Raw genomic sequence first — 19,057 nt, forward strand, 5'->3', positions numbered from 1 at the left:
AATGTGGCTTCGAACACACGCGGCACTTAGAGGATTGACACGAAAGAACGGAATGCCCTTTCCTTAGGCAGTTTATGCACAATGGGAATGTCTTAGCGAATTTGAATCGTGTACCAACTGTTGCGGCCACAAACGAACTGCACGCGTGAATGTAGTGATCCACAGCTTTGCAATAATAGCATTTTGGATCCTGGCTTCGAGTAGTATTGGCAACGGACAAGGAAGTTTTACTAAAGTTTTTTAAGAATTTAAAGAATTTGGCCGCCCCAGCTTACGAGACCTTTGCGTGCTTGACGTAGCTTCATCTGCTGCTAAATGTTGGTAGCGTTTATTGAGTGCATCTTGGCAGTCCTGCCAAAGGGGGATTTTTTGAAAGTTTAAACTTTCTTCCCATTTAGACTTAGTTTTTGCGTCCACTTTGGTCATGACGATGTGTACACCCGATTCAAGGCAGATAGTGCCTTTGGGTAATTGGTCTCAGTTATTTGGTATGCTTTCACGGTCTCCAACGCTTCTTTCTCCAGATATGACAACAGGTGATTAAATTTTTCGACGTCGCTAAGAGTTGGAGAGCTATCTATGAGACTGGTGAATAAACCAATAAAGTTCTTATACTCTGAGTAGCATCCGGAAAACTTGGGTAAATTCATTCGAGGTAAATTTTTATTATGGGAGCTTGTGGTATTAAGGATCGAGTTAAGTAACTTGATTCTTTGATTTTGTACACTAGCTGACATATAAAGCGATTTTGTGGCTACACACCTATCCTCAAGCTCAGCTCGCGAGGACAATACCGGATTAATGGACTCAATTTCCTCTTCAAGGTTAAATGTACGATTTATGTAATTGATTAAAATGTCTAATCTGCACTCTAATTCGCTGCCTCGAATGGATACGATTTGTTGTTGCATAAACTCTCCCATGCGGTCTATGTTACCCTTAACACTTTCAAGACGCGAGAGTAATGAATTAGCACGATCGTTGCCATCATTGACATCATGTACACTTGAACTTTGCTGACGACTTAAACGTCGCTTCGAAGCCATGATGCAATTTTACGCTAAAATGTCAATATAAGTAAATCTTTGCCACCCACTGATTTAATTGAAATTGAATTCTCAAGTAGAAAGCACAGCTATCTAGTGTTGCGATAGGTTATTGATTGATCTTATTTTAACTTTGCAACTTTGTTATAACTGTACCCGAATTGTATGTGAGCTGAAGTCCAAGCGTGAGCCGTTACTCTACAGCAGAGAGACAAATTGAACAACTCGAATCCACAAAACTCGGGCTAAGATTAATTACGGTGCTGCAACGATTTTCAAAGCTCCCTCTGATCGATGAACTGTATTTTTGCTGTATGTATGTGTGTGTGATGGTATGTGCATGTGAAGAGAGAAAGAACGGCAACAAGCAACTAAAGAACCTACCTGTAATCTTGACACGTGTTTGCCTCAAAACTTACGCCTTGGCTGATATTTTGCAGGCTTATGTATGTAGTTCATTTACCGAAATGCTATCAATTTGTTACTTAGCGATTAGCGAAATCCAGCGGCGTGTCCAGTACAAGCCCAAACTGAGATTCCACGGTGAATGTAAATATGTAAAGCTGATCTGCTATATGAACGATGAATTCCAGCGGCGTGTCGAGTACAAGCCCAAACTGAGATTACGGATGGACGTATAGCTTATCTGCTATGTAAATATGATGATACGTCCTTCTGGGTCCACCCGGGGGCGCCAAAAAATGTTTGCTCCAAAATGGCAAACTGCGAAAATGCCTGTTTCAGGCCAGCATCTATGGTCCCAGTAGAAACACATCAACCGAATTCAATGGAAGTTCATTTATTACTAGTTTCTATCTGCTCCTTCTATTCTTTCCTTCAAAACTGCGACGCAGCGAGTAACAAGAACGAGTACTTAACAGAGCGATAATATCTTTAGGCGGTACAATTCAAATATTTCTCATAAGTATGGGCGTAAGGAACACACGTAGATATCTTGCAGCTCGGGCTCGTTGGGGGTTACTTTATTTGCTCGTAGCTTGCTATGCCCCGTCTCATAGCTAAGTAGCCCAAGTTGCGAGTTCTATGTATTTCCCTCACATATTATTTTTTAAACAACTTACGACTAAACATTTTCAATGTAAGAATTAAATGTACAAATTGACTTCAGGGACAGCCTAGAATCTGGATCTTTACCAATTAGTAAACCGAGTAATGGTTTAGGTGGTGTTTTAATTTCGGGTAAGAATTAAATGTACAAATTGACTTCAGGGACAGCCTAGAATCTGGATCTTTACCAATTAGTAAACCGAGTAATGGTTTAGGTGGTGTTTTAATTTCGGGTAGTTGTACTTTTCCTGATCCCAACTGATCCCAGCAACACATCCCAACTGGCTCATTTATAAATTTAAGTGTACGACAGTACAGGCATTCCTTTTCCAAAGTACCAATAATCACTTTGGAATTAGCAGAATAGCCGCTCACACGCTTACTGTTATATAAGTGCAGCCATTTCGGAGGAGTATAATTAAATTTATTATTTAATCCCCCTCTTAACATTTAAGGGAATAAAAAATAGATGTTCTCCGATCCTCAGCCCTAACGGATTTACTATATACAAAATTTCACGAAAATCGGTTGAGCCATTTCGGAGGAATATAATGACTAACACATAACATGAGAATTTTATATATTAGATTTTATACTACGAGTATAAAAAATATGTGGCGCTTTTTGTCTTACAGCCGAGTTCGAACTATTAGAATGTAAGCAATCCCCTCGCAAACTTGTGTCAGATATAAAAAAATTCCCACACTAGTAGCACACTTTTAACCAAAATATAATACCAGGGTATTAAGGGTATGCAAAGGTATAATTAAATAAGGAAAATAATACCTTTCATTTGATGTGACACGTATTGGGATCCACGACAATCAGAAAATTTAGAATTCTTTGGCTATATGTAAATATGTATTTTGTGTCTGTACGCGCACGCTAAAACATGAGGCATAGGTTAGCAATATTTTCAAAACAATCTTATAGATGCCATATTACTGATTGATCGGAAATGCTATAACTTTGGCGTTTTTAGAATTAGAGAGTCCGGATTATCTATAAATACTTTTTTGGCAAAATAATACGACATACCAAATTTAATAATTTTCAAGTCCAAATATAGGACTACAAGTATATCCTATGGCTGCTATATAACTGAAAAATCCGAAATGACCCAACTTTCGTGTTTTTGAAGATTGGAGCTTCCTAATGATTCTATTCTATTTTTGGTGAGTTGATCGAATACTGACCAAAGACCGGTCGACTAAATGATATAGGTGCCATATAACTAAACTATCGGAAATGGGTTTTGGTAAAAATACCAACTTGGTATTTTTGAAGATAGAAGATTGGGTTTTATTTCGAGATTTTCGTATTCTATTAAACTGGTTTTATTGCGATATTCTCATAAGGATCGGCCCACTATATGCTTTATTTGCGATTTATATTCGATTATTGGCTCCGCCCAAAGTTAGCTTTTCTTTCTTGATTTTTGACCTTGACCTTTTTAACTGACAAGGTGATATTGAGTCAAAAGTATATAGACTTTATAGTGTCGACGATGTCTCTCTTTAGAGAGTTGGGCCCTTTATACAAAAATTAGAATACCCTCTGCAAGGCTATGATACCCTCTGTCATGGTAAAATCAGGATCCCCTCCTAAGTTGATAAAAGCATGTCCGTCTGTCCTTTTGTCTGTTTCTACTAGAGCTCGCAAATAACAGTTGACCGTTTTTCGTGTTTCGGTCTGCTCACTAACACAACAAAAAAGACAATACTCGTGTGCTCTCGCTCTGAACTGAACTTTTCGTTGCTCCTTATTTTGTTTTCGGTTAACTGTTCTCCGTTTAGGGGTTGTTTTTATGCTCACTCAACAACAACCTAGAGTGAGCGATTCAACTGAACGCTTTGTTTTAAGTAGAGTTTAAATAACGTTTAGTAACAGCTTCAACAAATTTATTAAATCTTAACATTATATTTATTATTTATTCAGTATTTAGCTTAACAACAAGTAGAGAATTTAAAGTTTCCGCACTTAAAGAGCTTCGTCGCTCGCTTTAAATGTAGTGAAGCGCTGAAAAAGCCCTCTCAATAAGACTTATGAGTTCAAAAAAATTGAACCACAAAAAAGCCTTTGTGGGGAGTGGGAAAAGGACACATATACCATTTTTTAACGGTGCATCCAGAAACTCAATAAAGTTTTATTTCGATTTCAATTGCTAAAATTAAAATCTAACTTTTATTTTCAATTTTTATAATAATAATTAAGAATAAGAATTATTTTTCAATTTTTATTTAAAAAAAAACAAATAAAAATTATTATTCAATTTGTATTAATAAAATTGAAAATAATTGTTATGATTCAATTTTTATTATAAAAATTGAAAACAAAAATTGAATGCGAATCGCATGGTGGACGGCAGAGGTGGTCAAAGGTTGTGTCACAATCGGCTCTTGAGTGGAAGCTAGCTCTGACGGTAAAGAGTCGGAGCTGTATCTATAAAGCAGTGAATGTGGCTTCGAACACACGCGGCACTTAGAGGATTGACACGAAAGAACCGAATGCCCTTTCCTTAGGCAGTTTATGCACAATGGGAATGTCTTAGCGAATTTGAATCGTGTACCAACTGTTGCGGCCACAAACGAACTGCACGCGTGAATGTAGTGATCCACAGCTTTGCAATAATAGCATTTTGGATCCTGGCTTCGAGTAGTATTGGCAACGGACAAGGAAGTTTTACTAAAGTTTTTTAAGAATTTAAAGAATTTGGCCGCCCCAGCTTACGAGACCTTTGCGTGCTTGACGTAGCTTCATCTGCGGCTAAATGTTGGTAGCGTTTATTGAGTGCATCTTGGCAGTCCTGCCAAAGGGGGATTTTTTGAAAGTTTAAACTTTCTTCCCATTTAGACTTAGTTTTTGCGTCCACTTTGGTCATGACGATGTGTACACCCGATTCAAGGCAGATAGTGCCTTTGGGTAATTGGTCTCAGTTATTTGGTATGCTTTCACGGTCTCCAACGCTTCTTTCTCCAGACATGACAACAGGTGATTAAATTTTTCGACGTCGCTAAGAGTTGGAGAGCTATCTATGAGACTGGTGAATAAACCAATAAAGTTCTTATACTCTGAGTAGCATCCGGAAAACTTGGGTAAATTCATTCGAGGTAAATTTTTATTGTGGGAGCTTGTGGTATTAAGGATCGAGTTAAGTAACTTGATTCTTTGATTTTGTACACTAGCTGACATATAAAGCGATTTTGTGGCTACACACCTATCCTCAAGCTCAGCTCGCGAGGACAATACCGGATTAATGGACTCAATTTCCTCTTCAAGGTTAAATGTACGATTTAAGTAATTGATTAAAATGTCTAATCTGCACTCTAATTCGCTGCCTCGAATGGATACGATTTGTTGTTGCATAAACTCTCCCATGCGGTCTATGTTACCCTTAACACTTTCAAGACGCGAGAGTAATGAATTAGCACGATCGTTGCCATCATTGACATCATGTACACTTGAACTTTGCTGACGACTTAAACGTCGCTTCGAAGCCATGATGCAATTTTACGCTAAAATGTCAATATAAGTAAATCTTTGCCACCCACTGATTTAATTGAAATTGAATTCTCAAGTAGAAAGCACAGCTATCTAGTGTTGCGATAGGTTATTGATTGATCTTATTTTAACTTTGCAACTTTGTTATAACTGTACCCGAATTGTATGTGAGCTGAAGTCCAAGCGTGAGCCGTTACTCTACAGCAGAGAGACAAATTGAACAACTCGAATCCACAAAACTCGGGCTAAGATTAATTACGGTGCTGCAACGATTTTCAAAGCTCCCTCTGATCGATGAACTGTATTTTTGCTGTATGTATGTGTGTGTGATGGTATGTGCATGTGAAGAGAGAAAGAACGGCAACAAGCAACTAAAGAACCTACCTGTAATCTTGACACGTGTTTGCCTCAAAACTAACGCCTTGGCTGATATTTTGCAGGCTTATGTATGTAGTTCATTTACCGAAATGCTATCAATTTGTTACTTAGCGATTAGCGAAATCCAGCGGCGTGTCCAGTACAAGCCCAAACTGAGATTCCACGGTGAATGTATATATGTAAAGCTGATCTGCTATATGAACGATGAATTCCAGCGGCGTGTCGTCCATCCCAAACTGAGATTACGGATGGACGTATAGCTTATCTGCTATGTAAATATGATGATACGTCCTTCTGGGTCCACCCGGGGGCGCCAAAAAATGTTTGCTCCAAAATGGCAAACTGCGAAAATGCCTGTTTCAGGCCAGCATCTATGGTCCCAGTAGAAACACATCAACCGAATTCAATGGAAGTTCATTTATTACTAGTTTCTATCTGCTCCTTCTATTCTTTCCTTCAAAACTGCGACGCAGCGAGTAACAAGAACGAGTACTTAACAGAGCGATAATATCTTTAGGCGGTACAATTCAAATATTTCTCATAAGTATGGGCGTAAGGAACACACGTAGATATCTTGCAGCTCGGGCTCGTTGGGGGTTACTTTATTTGCTCGTAGCTTGCTATGCCCCGTCTCATAGCTAAGTAGCCCAAGTTGCGAGTTCTATGTATTTCCCTCACATATTATTTTTTAAACAACTTACGACTAAACATTTTCAATGTAAGAATTAAATGTACAAATTGACTTCAGGGACAGCCTAGAATCTGGATCTTTACCAATTAGTAAACCGAGTAATGGTTTAGGTGGTGTTTTAATTTCGGGTAGTTGTACTTTTCCTGATCCCAACTGATCCCAGCAACACATCCCAACTGGCTCATTTATAAATTTAAGTGTACGACAGTACAGGCATTCCTTTTCCAAAGTACCAATAATCACTTTGGAATTAGCAGAATAGCCGCTCACACGCTTACTGTTATATAAGTGCAGCCATTTCGGAGGAGTATAATTAAATTTATTATTTAATCCCCCTCTTAACATTTAAGGGAATAAAAAATAGATGTTCTCCGATCCTCAGCCCTAACGGATTTACTATATACAAAATTTCACGAAAATCGGTTGAGCCATTTCGGAGGAATATAATGACTAACACATAACATGAGAATTTTATATATTAGATTTTATACTACGAGTATAAAAAATATGTGGCGCTTTTTGTCTTACAGCCGAGTTCGAACTATTAGAATGTAAGCAATCCCCTCGCAAACTTGTGTCAGATATAAAAAAATTCGCACACTAGTAGCACACTTTTAACCAAAATATAATACCAGGGTATTAAGGGTATGCAAAGGTATAATTAAATAAGGAAAATAATACCTTTCATTTGATGTGACACGTATTGGGATCCACGACAATCAGAAAATTTAGAATTCTTTGGCTATATGTAAATATGTATTTTGTGTCTGTACGCGCACGCTAAAACATGAGGCATAGGTTAGCAATATTTTCAAAACAATCTTATAGATGCCATATTACTGATTGATCGGAAATGCTATAACTTTGGCGTTTTTAGAATTAGAGAGTCCGGATTATCTATAAATACTTTTTTGGCAAAATAATACGACATACCAAATTTAATAATTTTCAAGTCCAAATATAGGACTACAAGTATATCCTATGGCTGCTATATAACTGAAAAATCCGAAATGACCCAACTTTCGTGTTTTTGAAGATTGGAGCTTCCTAATGATTCTATTCTATTTTTGGTGAGTTGATCGAATACTGACCAAAGACCGGTCGACTAAATGATATAGGTGCCATATAACTAAACTATCGGAAATGGGTTTTGGTAAAAATACCAACTTGGTATTTTTGAAGATAGAAGATTGGGTTTTGCATACCCTTAATACCCTGGTATTATAAAGGTATAATTAAATAAGGAAAATAATACCTTTCATTTGATGTGACACGTATTGGGATCCACGACAATCAGAAAATTTAGAATTCTTTGGCTATATGTAAATATGTATTTTGTGTCTGTACGCGCACGCTAAAACATGAGGCATAGGTTAGCAATATTTTCAAAACAATCTTATAGATGCCATATTACTGATTGATCGGAAATGCTATAACTTTGGCGTTTTTAGAATTAGAGAGTCCGGATTATCTATAAATACTTTTTTGGCAAAATAATACGACATACCAAATTTAATAATTTTCAAGTCCAAATATAGGACTACAAGTATATCCTATGGCTGCTATATAACTGAAAAATCCGAAATGACCCAACTTTCGTGTTTTTGAAGATTGGAGCTTCCTAATGATTCTATTCTATTTTTGGTGAGTTGATGGAATACTGACCAAAGACCGGTCGACTAAATGATATAGGTGCCATATAACTAAACTATCGGAAATGGGTTTTGGTAAAAATACCAACTTGGTATTTTTGAAGATAGAAGATTGGGTTTTATTTCGAGATTTTCGTATTCTATTAAACTGGTTTTATTGCGATATTCTCATAAGGATCGGCCCACTATATGCTTTATTTGCGATTTATATTCGATTATTGGCTCCGCCCAAAGTTAGCTTTTCTTTCTTGATTTTTGACCTTGACCTTTTTAACTGACAAGGTGATATTGAGTCAAAAGTATATAGACTTTATAGTGTCGACGATGTCTCTCTTTAGAGAGTTGGGCCCTTTATACAAAAATTAGAATACCCTCTGCAAGGCTATGATACCCTCTGTCATGGTAAAATCAGGATCCCCTCCTAAGTTGATAAAAGCATGTCCGTCTGTCCTTTTGTCTGTTTCTACTAGAGCTCGCAAATAACAGTTGACCGTTTTTCGTGTTTCGGTCTGCTCACTAACACAACAAAAAAAGACAATACTCGTGTGCTCTCGCTCTGAACTGAACTTTTCGTTGCTCCTTATTTTGTTTTCGGTTAACTGTTCTCCGTTTAGGGGTTGTTTTTATGCTCACTCAACAACAACCTAGAGTGAGCGATTCAACTGAACGCTTTGTTTTAAGTAGAGTTTAAATAACGTTTAGTAACAGCTTCAACAAATTTATTAAATCTTAACATTATATTTATTATTTATTCAGTATTTAGCTTAACAACAAGTAGAGAATTTAAAGTTTCCGCACTTAAAGAGCTTCGTCGCTCGCTTTAAATGTAGTGAAGCGCTGAAAAAGCCCTCTCAATAAGACTTATGAGTTCAAAAAAATTGAACCACAAAAAAGCCTTTGTGGGGAGTGGGAAAAGGACACATATACCATTTTTTAACGGTGCATCCAGAAACTCAATAAAGTTTTATTTCGATTTCAATTGCTAAAATTAAAATCTAACTTTTATTTTTAATTTTTATAATAATAATTAAGAATAAGAATTATTTTTCAATTTTTATTTAAAAAAAAAACAAATAAAAATTATTATTCAATTTTTATTAATAAAATTGAAAATAATTGTTATGATTCTGTCGACGGTCAAAAACATTGTTATCGATAGTTAAGTCAGTATTATTAGGAGATGTAGTATTTTAAGTTATCGGAAGTACGGGCTTATCAATCGCGGTTATGTGAATGCCGCCAAAAAGTGCCATTCATTGTTTTGTTGATTGTAGGAGGGCACACTGCGGTAAGAAGAGGAATTAATATTTGAATTGTAAACTAATGTATGAATTTATAGAATAAAACGTTCCGTTAGCCACAGCCAAGGCCTTTGAAGTACCCCTTTCTTCGGACCTACGCGTGTGGGGAGCCGTTTAAGGCAACTCCACATGACACAAAACAACAGCTTTTATTCGCAGTCCTAGGGAGACTGCAAGGGCAACTTGCGCTGGAGGACGGCTCGACGACCAGCTAGAGAGTTGCCAGGAGCGCACGGAGCGCAGTTCCCGTACCAGCAGAGGAGTCGCAGCCAGCGACATAGACGGCGCAGCCAGCGCCAAACACTGAGTACGGACGGAGTCGCAGCCAGCGACACGGAGACGCAGCCAGCGTCGGTTTAGGAGACGCAGCCAGCGTCGGTTCAGGAGACGCAGCCAGCGTCAGGAGGCGCAAGGAGCGCCAAGCATCAGCGGCCAGACGGCACAGGTCCGCCATTTTGGAGCGCTAGGGCAGCGCCATTTTGGAGCGCTAGGGCAGCGCCATATTTGGACCATATTATATTTGGATTTGGATATCTCGAGATGCAGCATTCCCCCAGGAGGAGTTCCCGGCTGAACGGAGGGGAAGCCACACCTACAACGCGAGCGGATCAGCAGCCAGTGAGTAGTGCAGCAGAAAGCCGGCCAAGGGTCAACATAACCACGGCGGCGGCCATTTCTCGCCCAGCCACTACAGCGACTACAGTAGCGTCCCAACCAAGGAGCACTGTAACAGCAGCTGCGAGTTCAGAGCCGGAGGTGAGCCAGCCACTCACGGCGTACCTATTGGAGAGGATTACGGCGTTGGAGAACGAGCTGAAGAAGGTCAAAGCCATGGACGCAGCAAGCACCGCCAATTGCGCGCCAATCGCAGTTGGCCCAAGCGCAAATGGCGCCAACAGTGGAGCGTCGGAGCGGCCGCCATCGTGGAGCGGACCGCCATTAACCGCCACATCGAACGGTGAGGCACCAACTATCGGGGTCGGGCCGGACCCATATAGCAGTTTCGGTGCGACCAGTGGGACCTACACGCTGCCGCCATCTTGGAGTGGACCACCGTTGCTAACGACTAGCAACCCACTGTGTGCTACAAGTGTTGCGCAGACAGCGCATGGATGCGCGCTACCGGGCGGGAGCATCCACAACGTAGCAACTGCATCACCATTTGTTGGATCCTACGCCTGGATGACGCCGAATGGAACCCAAGCTAATGGACCAAGGAGGCTCCCGGACTTGCCTACATTTGGAGGGCAGCCCGAGGATTGGCCCATCTTTAATTGTGCGTTTGTGGAGACGACCCAAGCGTACAACTGCACGGACCTGGAGAACAACCCGAGGCTGTTGAAGGCGCTGAAGGATGAGGCGCGCGAGACTGTGAAGTCGCTGCTAATTCACCCCGCGAATGTCAGAGCCGTGATGGAGCAGCTGCGCTTTAGGTTTGGCCGACCGGAGCAGCTAATACGCAGCCAGCTGAACAGCGTGCGAGAGGTGCAGCCGATTTCGGAGCAGCAACTGGAGAGGATCGTCCCCTTCGCAACCAGAGTGAGTAACCTCACGGCCTTCTTGCAGTCGGCGAAGGCGGAGCAACATCTGGGAAACCCCACACTCATGGAGGAGCTTGTGGCAAAGCTTCCCACCAGCAAACGAGTGGATTGGGCCAGGCACGCTGCATCGATCCAGCCCTTTCCCACTGTAGCGCACTTCAGCGCGTGGCTACAGGAGTACGCAAACATCGTGTGTACGATTTTGGACGTCGATGGAAAGGAGCCGAGGCGTCGAGTTCTACACGCGAGCGTCGACCAGAACGGATACGAGCAGCGGGATGACCGGCATGGAGGTTGTCCAATTTGTGAAGGTCAACATGCTACGACGAGTTGCAGCGAATTCATTGGAGCTTCGCCACCGGGCAGATGGAGCATGGTGAAGAGGCATCGGCTCTGCTTCACATGCTTACGGAGTGGGCATGCGGCCAGATCCTGCGATGTGCATGGCGAGTGCCAGATCAACGGATGCCGCAGATTGCATCACCGTCTGCTACATGAAGAGGACGAAGGGCGAAGACGGCCGGAGCAGCAAGGTGGTTTCAGGCGCCACAACGGAGGGAACCAGATGTCACCAGTTTCCAGACGCAGCCCGGACAGGAGGTCTTCGCCACGAGGTGGTTACAGGGACCACGAGAGGACCCAGGAGTCGGCTGTCCGCAGGAACAGCCAGGAGAGAAGGGCCCCGCAGCCAGCGGAGGCGCCCATGCAGAGGAACTTGAGTATTGACGTCAAAGGAGGCCGACTTTTCTTCCGTATACTGCCAGTAACGCTGTACGGAGCTGGTCGCCAGGTGGACACATACGCGCTATTAGATGAAGGATCCTCCGTCACGATGATCGACGACGAGCTACGGAGGGATCTGGGAGTGCAAGGCGAACGTCGACAACTGAACATCGAACAATGGTTTGGAGGAAGAGCCAGCAGGGAGCCTACCAACGTGGTGAGCCTGGAGATCAGTGGAGCTGGGAAGCCCACTCGTCACCCGTTGAGGAACGTGTACGCCGTTTCGAGCCTGAGTCTGCCGATGCAGACGTTATGTCGACGAGATGTCCAGGGAGTTCATAAGGATTCGCACCTGCCGATGAAGCCCTACAGCAACGTGGTGCCGAAGATGCTCATCGGACTGGACCATGGACATTTGGGATTGCCACTTAGGACGAGGCGGTTTGCCAGAGAGGGACCGTTCGCGGCCGCAACCGAGCTTGGATGGGTTGTGTTTGGGCCAGTAAGTGGACAATCGACTACGCCGTCACCGAGGTCCTGCCTTCTAGTCGTGTCAGTGGAGGACACGATGGAAAAGATGGTGGAGGACTACGTCGAGATGGAAGGCTTTGGTGTGAAGCTCGCGCAACCGGTCGCAGCCAGCGACGACGCGCGGGCCCAAAGGATCCTCGACGACACCACGGTGAAAGTGGGGCGTCGCGACCAGACGGGATTGCTCTGGAAGGAGGACCACGCTGTGCTGCCACGGAGCTACGAGATGGCACACAGACGGCTGATCAACGTCGAGAAGTTGAAGCGCAACGGGCCGTTGGCGCTAGGATACGATCGGATCATCAAGGAAGTGTCCAAAGAATATGCGCGGAAATTGCAGCCGGATGAGGTCGCGGTGAAGAGTGACAAGCTATGGGATTTGCCACAATTCGCTGTCGAAACCCCGAACAAGCCCGGTGAGGTCCGGCTTGTTTTGAATGCTGCAGCCAAGGTTGGAGATCGATGTTCCCAACGATTCCTTTGGAGAGATGGTAACGACGATCGAGACCCGAATGTGTACGAGGTGAGCAAGAACTTCGTGGGAGCCGACAAGGAGGCCAGACGATTTGGAGACGCGTTCGAGAGTGAGAGGATACAGAGGCGGAGTGTGGGAGCAGATGGTGCATTGCGTCAAGCGAGTGCTGCGCCATACCCTGGAAGAAGTCGCGCCGAGGGACCATGTGGAGTCCCACCATGGAGTACCTGCCTGCGCTTGTGCGCCGCGAGAAGTGGTGCCAGGGAACGGAGCCCATCCGCCAGGGCGATATGGTCTTCGTCTGCGATCCTGCCTTGCCCAGACGAGAGTGGCGCAAGGGCATCGTGGAGGAGGTCTACAGCGGAGCCGATGGAGATGGATGGAGCTAATGGACTATCTTGGACAATGTTGCGGCCCGTCTCTAAACTTGGAGTTTGGATTTGAGTGAAGCGGGTCTTCACGGGGTCGGGGATGTCGACGGTCAAAAACATTGTTATCGATAGTTAAGTCAGTATTATTAGGAGATGTAGTATTTTAAGTTATCGGAAGTACGGGCTTATCAATCGCGGTTATGTGAATGCCGCCAAAAAGTGCCATTCATTGTTTTGTTGATTGTAGGAGGGCACACTGCGGTAAGAAGAGGAATTAATATTTGAATTGTAAACTAATGTATGAATTTATAGAATAAAACGTTCCGTTAGCCACAGCCAAGGCCTTTGAAGTACCCCTTTCTTCGGACCTACGCGTGTGGGGAGCCGTTTAAGGCAACTCCACATGACACAAAACAACATGATTCAATTTTTATTATAAAAATTGAAAACAAAAATTGAATGCGAATAACTTCTGAACCGAGTGGACTATTAAAAAACCGCTTACATATTTATGATCTGTGGCGCAGTACCTTTCAATTGATGTATCGAACGTCCTCAAAGGACATAATCAAGGATTCTTCAATTATTCAATTTATTTAGTTATATTTCTACTAGAAATTCTCAACTCTGTACACACCCATTTTCAAGTACACACCGAGTTTCTTAAGATTCTTTCGATTATATTGAAATATTTGTTGTAAATTTTTTAATTTTCTATTTATTTAGTTTCAAAAACAACAGTTTCTTTATGGACTCCGATGATAAGTTACACCGTAAATCCGGAAGTACCAATTTAAGTGCAGAAAATGCTCTTTCTACCGAAACCTGGGTAGCAGGCACACTATGCAACACTTTTGCTAGTTGGTAGAGCCGAGGATAAGTAAACTTTTTGCCTTCCCAGTATTCCATTATATTCTCCTGCAGTCCAATTTGCTAACTTATAACTTATCATCGGAGTCCATAAAGAAACTGTTGTTTTTAAAACTAAATAAATGGAAAATTAAGAAATATACAACAAATATTTCAATATAATCGAAAGAATCTTAAGAAACTCGGTGTGTACTTGAAAATGGGTGTGTACAGAGTTGAGAATTTCTAGTAGAAATATAACTAAATAAATTGAATAATTGAAGAATCCTTGATTATGACCTTTCAGGACGTTCGATACATCATTTGAAAGGTACTGCGCCACAGATCATAAATATGTAAGCGGGTTTTTAATAGTCCACTCGGTTCAGAAGTTATTCGCATTCAATTTTTGTATCAATTTTTATAATAAAAATTGAATCATAATTTGTAATTTTTTTTTTTTTTAGCAAAAATTGAAAAATAATTCTTATTTTTAATTATTATTATAAAAATTGAAAATAAGAGTTATATTTCAATTTTTGTCATAAAAATCAACAAATAATTTTTATTTTTTAATTTTTATTTTAGAAATTATAATAATTACGGTCCCTGCAAAAAACAGTTTTTTGGTGACTACAAGAAACTGTCAACTGTTATTTGCGAGCTCTGGTTTCTACGCAAACAAGTCTCAGCCGACTATATCCTATAGCTGACACATAGTTATAGGAAAAGTTAGAGAGTTGGGATTCTACGGGTTCTTTTTTTCGAGATTTCCGGATTTACGGAATCGGCCTATAATATCTTATAGCTGGACATACAACTGAACGATTGGGAATGACTCAACTTTTTTTTCTTATGGGGAAATCTGAGTAAAGTTTTGGAAAAATCAAACATTTTTTTTTTCGCTTAAAAAAATTCTTTAGGGTCTTAAAATAACATATCAAAAGATAGAGTCCGGCAAAGTGCGGCGATGCCTCACAGGTATATTCCACAGTACTTAAAACTTTAAACGCGTTTTTCTCGAAACCGCTTTTTTTGAGTTGGCCGGACATAAACTCGAACAACTTAGAACAGTATACTCAGAATACCTATGTCTATCGACACACGTAGGATGTTTTTTTAATTGCTTATTTTTTTTTTTTATCAACAATTTTGTAACATTTTTTGTTCGTGAAAATTAAAATTTTTTTTCAATTTTTTTTTTTTTTTTTTTTTGCAAAAAATCAATATATCGAAAAAATCCTACGTGTGTCGATAACCGTTGATGTACAGAAACTAACCAAACTTGATTTTTTGCTCTAGATCAAAAATTAAGGACGTTAGCTGTTCGGCCATGGACCCCCTTTAAAAAAATAGGGCCGACGAGTAAAGGCTGCAAAGCCGCAATTTTGTTTTCGATTTATTAAAAAAAAATGTATTTTGTACTTTAAATATATTATAAAAAAACCTCAGTTACAAATTTTCGATTGGCTTTTTCATTTGGCCTGTTACTTTAAGATAGAAAGTCCCCCCTTTAAGATAGAAAGTTTAAACTTTTTACAGATTATATTAAGGATCGGCCAACTATTTCCGATTTTTGCTATATATATCCGGTTTTAACTGCAAGGGTATATCAACTTGCATGATTCAAGTTAGCTTTCCTTACTTGTTTAATGTGATTTTTTAAAATCAAAACCTTTCACAATGCTCAGAAGAAGACTCTGATCAAAAAATATATATATGTATATATATACGTATATATATGTATATATATATGGTATATTAGTATATATATTGAATATATAATATATATAGTAACATATCAACAAAACCTCTTTAATTGTACATCAATAAGTTTTGTAAACCGAAGCTAAAGCTTTTAGTCTTGAAATTCGTAATACCGCTGCAAATAGCCTCATTGCAATTTTTGTAAAAACATAAATATTTAATTCTGCTGAAAACAGCCTCATTTCAAATATTATATTATACAATAATATTTGGGTAAACAGAATCCCGATGCAAATCTTTCTCAGTTCTCTTAAGTGAAATATAACTAAACAGCTGAAACCATTCTTCATAAGAAATTTCACATTTTTCTTGTCACCTCGAATAATTGAGATCCAAAGCCTTCCTTGTTAACTGACACCTCCATGTAACAGATTCCAATTCAATCGACTTCCTTCAGAGAACAAAGCCTCACAGAGAGAAAAGTTTCTTTGAAGCTTTGATCTGCAAAAAGCTTAAGCAAGGGTACCTATAAAAAGAACTTAGAGCCCCAAAGTTAAGTTAGTTCTAAAATTCTAACATTCTAAGCAGTTTTTCTGAAATTCTAAGCAGTTTTAAAGAATCACACTGTATAAAAACCGAAACTCAAAAAATAATACATTTTTTTCGAACTATTTTAGAGAAGATATTTTATATATAATTATATATATACCATATATATATGGTATATATATGGATATATATGGATACATATATATATATATAATTTCGTAGATGTCCCTTTTATTGCATAGCACATTTTTGACCAAAAGTATATTACTCTCAATAAAAGTATAGTTATAGTAATTTAGAAACACTTACCGTAATCTTCTTCATATATAATTGCCACCTTTGTCCAGTTTAGGTATACCATTAGGTCTTTGTAAGCAAGTGTTAGGAGCTTGAGGGATGGGAATAAATTGACCGAAAATTCTTTAGAGTTATATTCAAGATCGATACGAGCTTCAATGTGGGGTATGTCGTATGCCTCGCATATAGACTGAACATGAGCAGCAAGAAGTGGATCAGTTGGTCCAAAAATGGCTTGGACTCCCGTTTCAAGTTGCCTGCAAACCTTTTTTGTGGTTCTAAAAGAGTCTTCGCGAGGGACATATTCAATGTCATAAACAAGCTGGGTATTTGGAAGAAGTATTTTTTCTTTGTTTATTCGATATATGGCATACTTAAAAGCAGATTCGACACTGCTTTCTCTCTCTTCTTCCGTAAATATTGCGCCTTTAAAAAAATCGATATAATAAAATTAGTTACTGACAACTAAATTTCAGTTGTCTAAACTTACCAACTCGAATCACTGGTGGCAAAGCATAGACATGTAAAATCTTTGATAACAGTATATAACAATAACATAGTAATCCAAGAAAACCACGGTCTACATTTTGTTTATTTAATAATGAATTCCGATTCGATAGTATCTTAAAACAAATATAATAAGTATTTATTCAAAATAATTTATGGTAGAGACATACCATTATTTGATGAAATTGAAATTTATATATTTAATAAATTTATTTATGCAAATGTAAACGTATTATTTATTGTGAAACTCTGTGTCCAACCCCTGCAATTAAAGTCAATTGAAAGCTCACAAAGAGCTTCTGTGTTTAACTAAAAGCTTTTGGTGTAAAAAAACTTGGCTTGTTTATTATAGCGATGGACACATTTGATGTGAAACTTTTCGAGGCTTGTTCGATAAAAAGCTTTTGCTTTGTGCATAGCTTATTATGCCGAGTATTGTACAGTGAATGGGTAGTAAGTTTACATAAATTAATGCCGTAATAATTATGCCGAAATGAGTTTTATTTCGATGATATCTTAACCTTCACGCAACCGCGACCCGAAAATTCAGCATTTTTTAAACTGCAACGAAAATACCTTAAGCTGTTTTAAGAAAATTATTATTTACTAAACAGAAACTACTTTTAGGATGATAATAGCAGGTCGATCATCCAAAAATATTTTCCAATATTCTGTAGCCGTGCAAGAAACGTCTTGGAAAAATAAAGCATTTGCGGTTATCTCGTTTTTGTCGGTTTGGAATATGCAAAATCTAAAAATTGATTCTTTTAAAGAATTCATAAATGCAGGTACTGAACGAAGGATTAAAAAAAATTCCTATTTTTGACAAAATGGCTGAACTTTAAACAAAATACTTTTTGCTGAAAATTTGTATTTGAATTGTTGAAAAAAATAGAAATATATATTTTAAAATAAATTTATTTGCTCATTACCTGTGTACTACACAGTGTGTAGTGTATCCAAGACGATTGTGTAAGCCTTTATGACCGATATGTTTATCCATTTTCGAGAAGTTTCGCTGTTTTTTGCTGTTTTGAGAAAAACGAGTTCTAAGTTATCATGGTCCCTTTGAGGCACTCCAACATGGCCATACAAATTAATGTATAGCTCCGAAAAAATTTATCGGAATTAGTGATATACTCGGATAGTATCAAATTTTGAGAGATCATGAACATACTTATATTTATACCATTGCAGAGGGTATTATAATTTTGGTCAAAAGTATGCAACGCAGTGAAGGAGACATCTCCGACCCTATAAAGTATATATATTCCTGATCAGGATCACCTCCTTATTTGATATGAGCATGTCCGTCTGTCTGTTTCTACGCGAACTAGTCTCTCAGTTTTAAAGCTATCGTCTAGAAACTTTGCACCCTTCTTCCCTTTGCACGCAGTATATAAGTCGGAACGGCCCGGATCGGCCGACTATATCTTATAGCTGCCATATAACTGATTGATCGGAAATGACCCAACTTTCGTGTTTTTGAAGATAGAAAGCTGAAAATTTATGCAGATTCTATTTTTGGTCAGATAATCCAACCTACCAAATTTCATAACGATCGGTCGAGTGGTTTTCTTGAGTGCTTTTCCTCTTCCTATCTAAATCGTTAATTTTTTAACTCTAACTCTAGCAACATAAAAAAGTGGCAGGCCTCTGTATAAGACTCAGCAGACGAGGTTCCTACCAAACTAAATGAAGCTGCACAAGGAACAAACATAGCAAATTGAGCTTGTTCTTGAATTTCGGCTTGTAAACCTTTTTAAATCCCTGACATGTTAGAGGCATTATCATAAGACTGACCGCGGTAATCGTCGAGGTAAATGTTTAACTTTTCTAGCTATATACTTATGGCTTTAAACATATGTGT

General features: G+C 39.5%; 2 protein-coding genes across 9 annotated transcripts in view; one reads left to right on the top strand and one right to left on the bottom strand.

Moving 5' to 3' along the window:
• The window catches only part of LOC108121638 (glutamate receptor ionotropic, kainate 2), a 270,475-nt gene extending 252,522 nt beyond the window's left edge, over positions 1-17,953 (bottom strand). For 6 of the 7 annotated variants that reach the window (XR_011443565.1, XR_006246427.2, XM_070282470.1 and 3 more), the window contains exons 1-3: positions 17,358-17,953; positions 17,171-17,303; positions 16,693-17,106 (exon numbers count right to left, since the gene is read on the bottom strand). Coding sequence is in view for 5 of the 7 variants with exons in the window: in XM_070282470.1 (XP_070138571.1) it covers positions 16,693-17,106; positions 17,171-17,303; positions 17,358-17,360 (550 nt within the window). In the remaining 2 variants the exon portion in view is untranslated. Of the gene's footprint in view, positions 1-16,692; positions 17,107-17,170; positions 17,304-17,357 lie in introns of those variants that run through there. The other variant, XM_070282469.1, reaches the window with a different exon arrangement.
• On the top strand, positions 9,474-13,690 carry LOC108126889 (uncharacterized). 2 transcript variants are annotated; one of them, XR_011443566.1, is made up of 3 exons: positions 9,474-9,624; positions 9,676-13,539; positions 13,591-13,690. XR_011443566.1 is itself a non-coding variant. In XM_070282472.1 (2 exons), the coding sequence occupies exon 2, from the start codon at positions 10,178-10,180 to the stop codon at positions 13,349-13,351; it is 3,174 nt and encodes a 1,057-aa protein (XP_070138573.1). In that variant the 5' UTR covers positions 9,474-9,624; positions 9,676-10,177; the 3' UTR covers positions 13,352-13,690. The 2 variants fall into 2 exon arrangements, 1 of the variants encoding a protein (XP_070138573.1); XM_070282472.1 differs by having other exon boundaries at positions 9,676-13,690.
• Positions 17,954-19,057: the final 1,104 nt, after the last annotated feature.

The sequence above is a fragment of the Drosophila bipectinata genome, chromosome 4 (genome assembly GCF_030179905.1).
Source record: "Drosophila bipectinata strain 14024-0381.07 chromosome 4, DbipHiC1v2, whole genome shotgun sequence".
Classification (NCBI taxonomy): Eukaryota; Metazoa; Arthropoda; class Insecta; order Diptera; family Drosophilidae; genus Drosophila; species Drosophila bipectinata.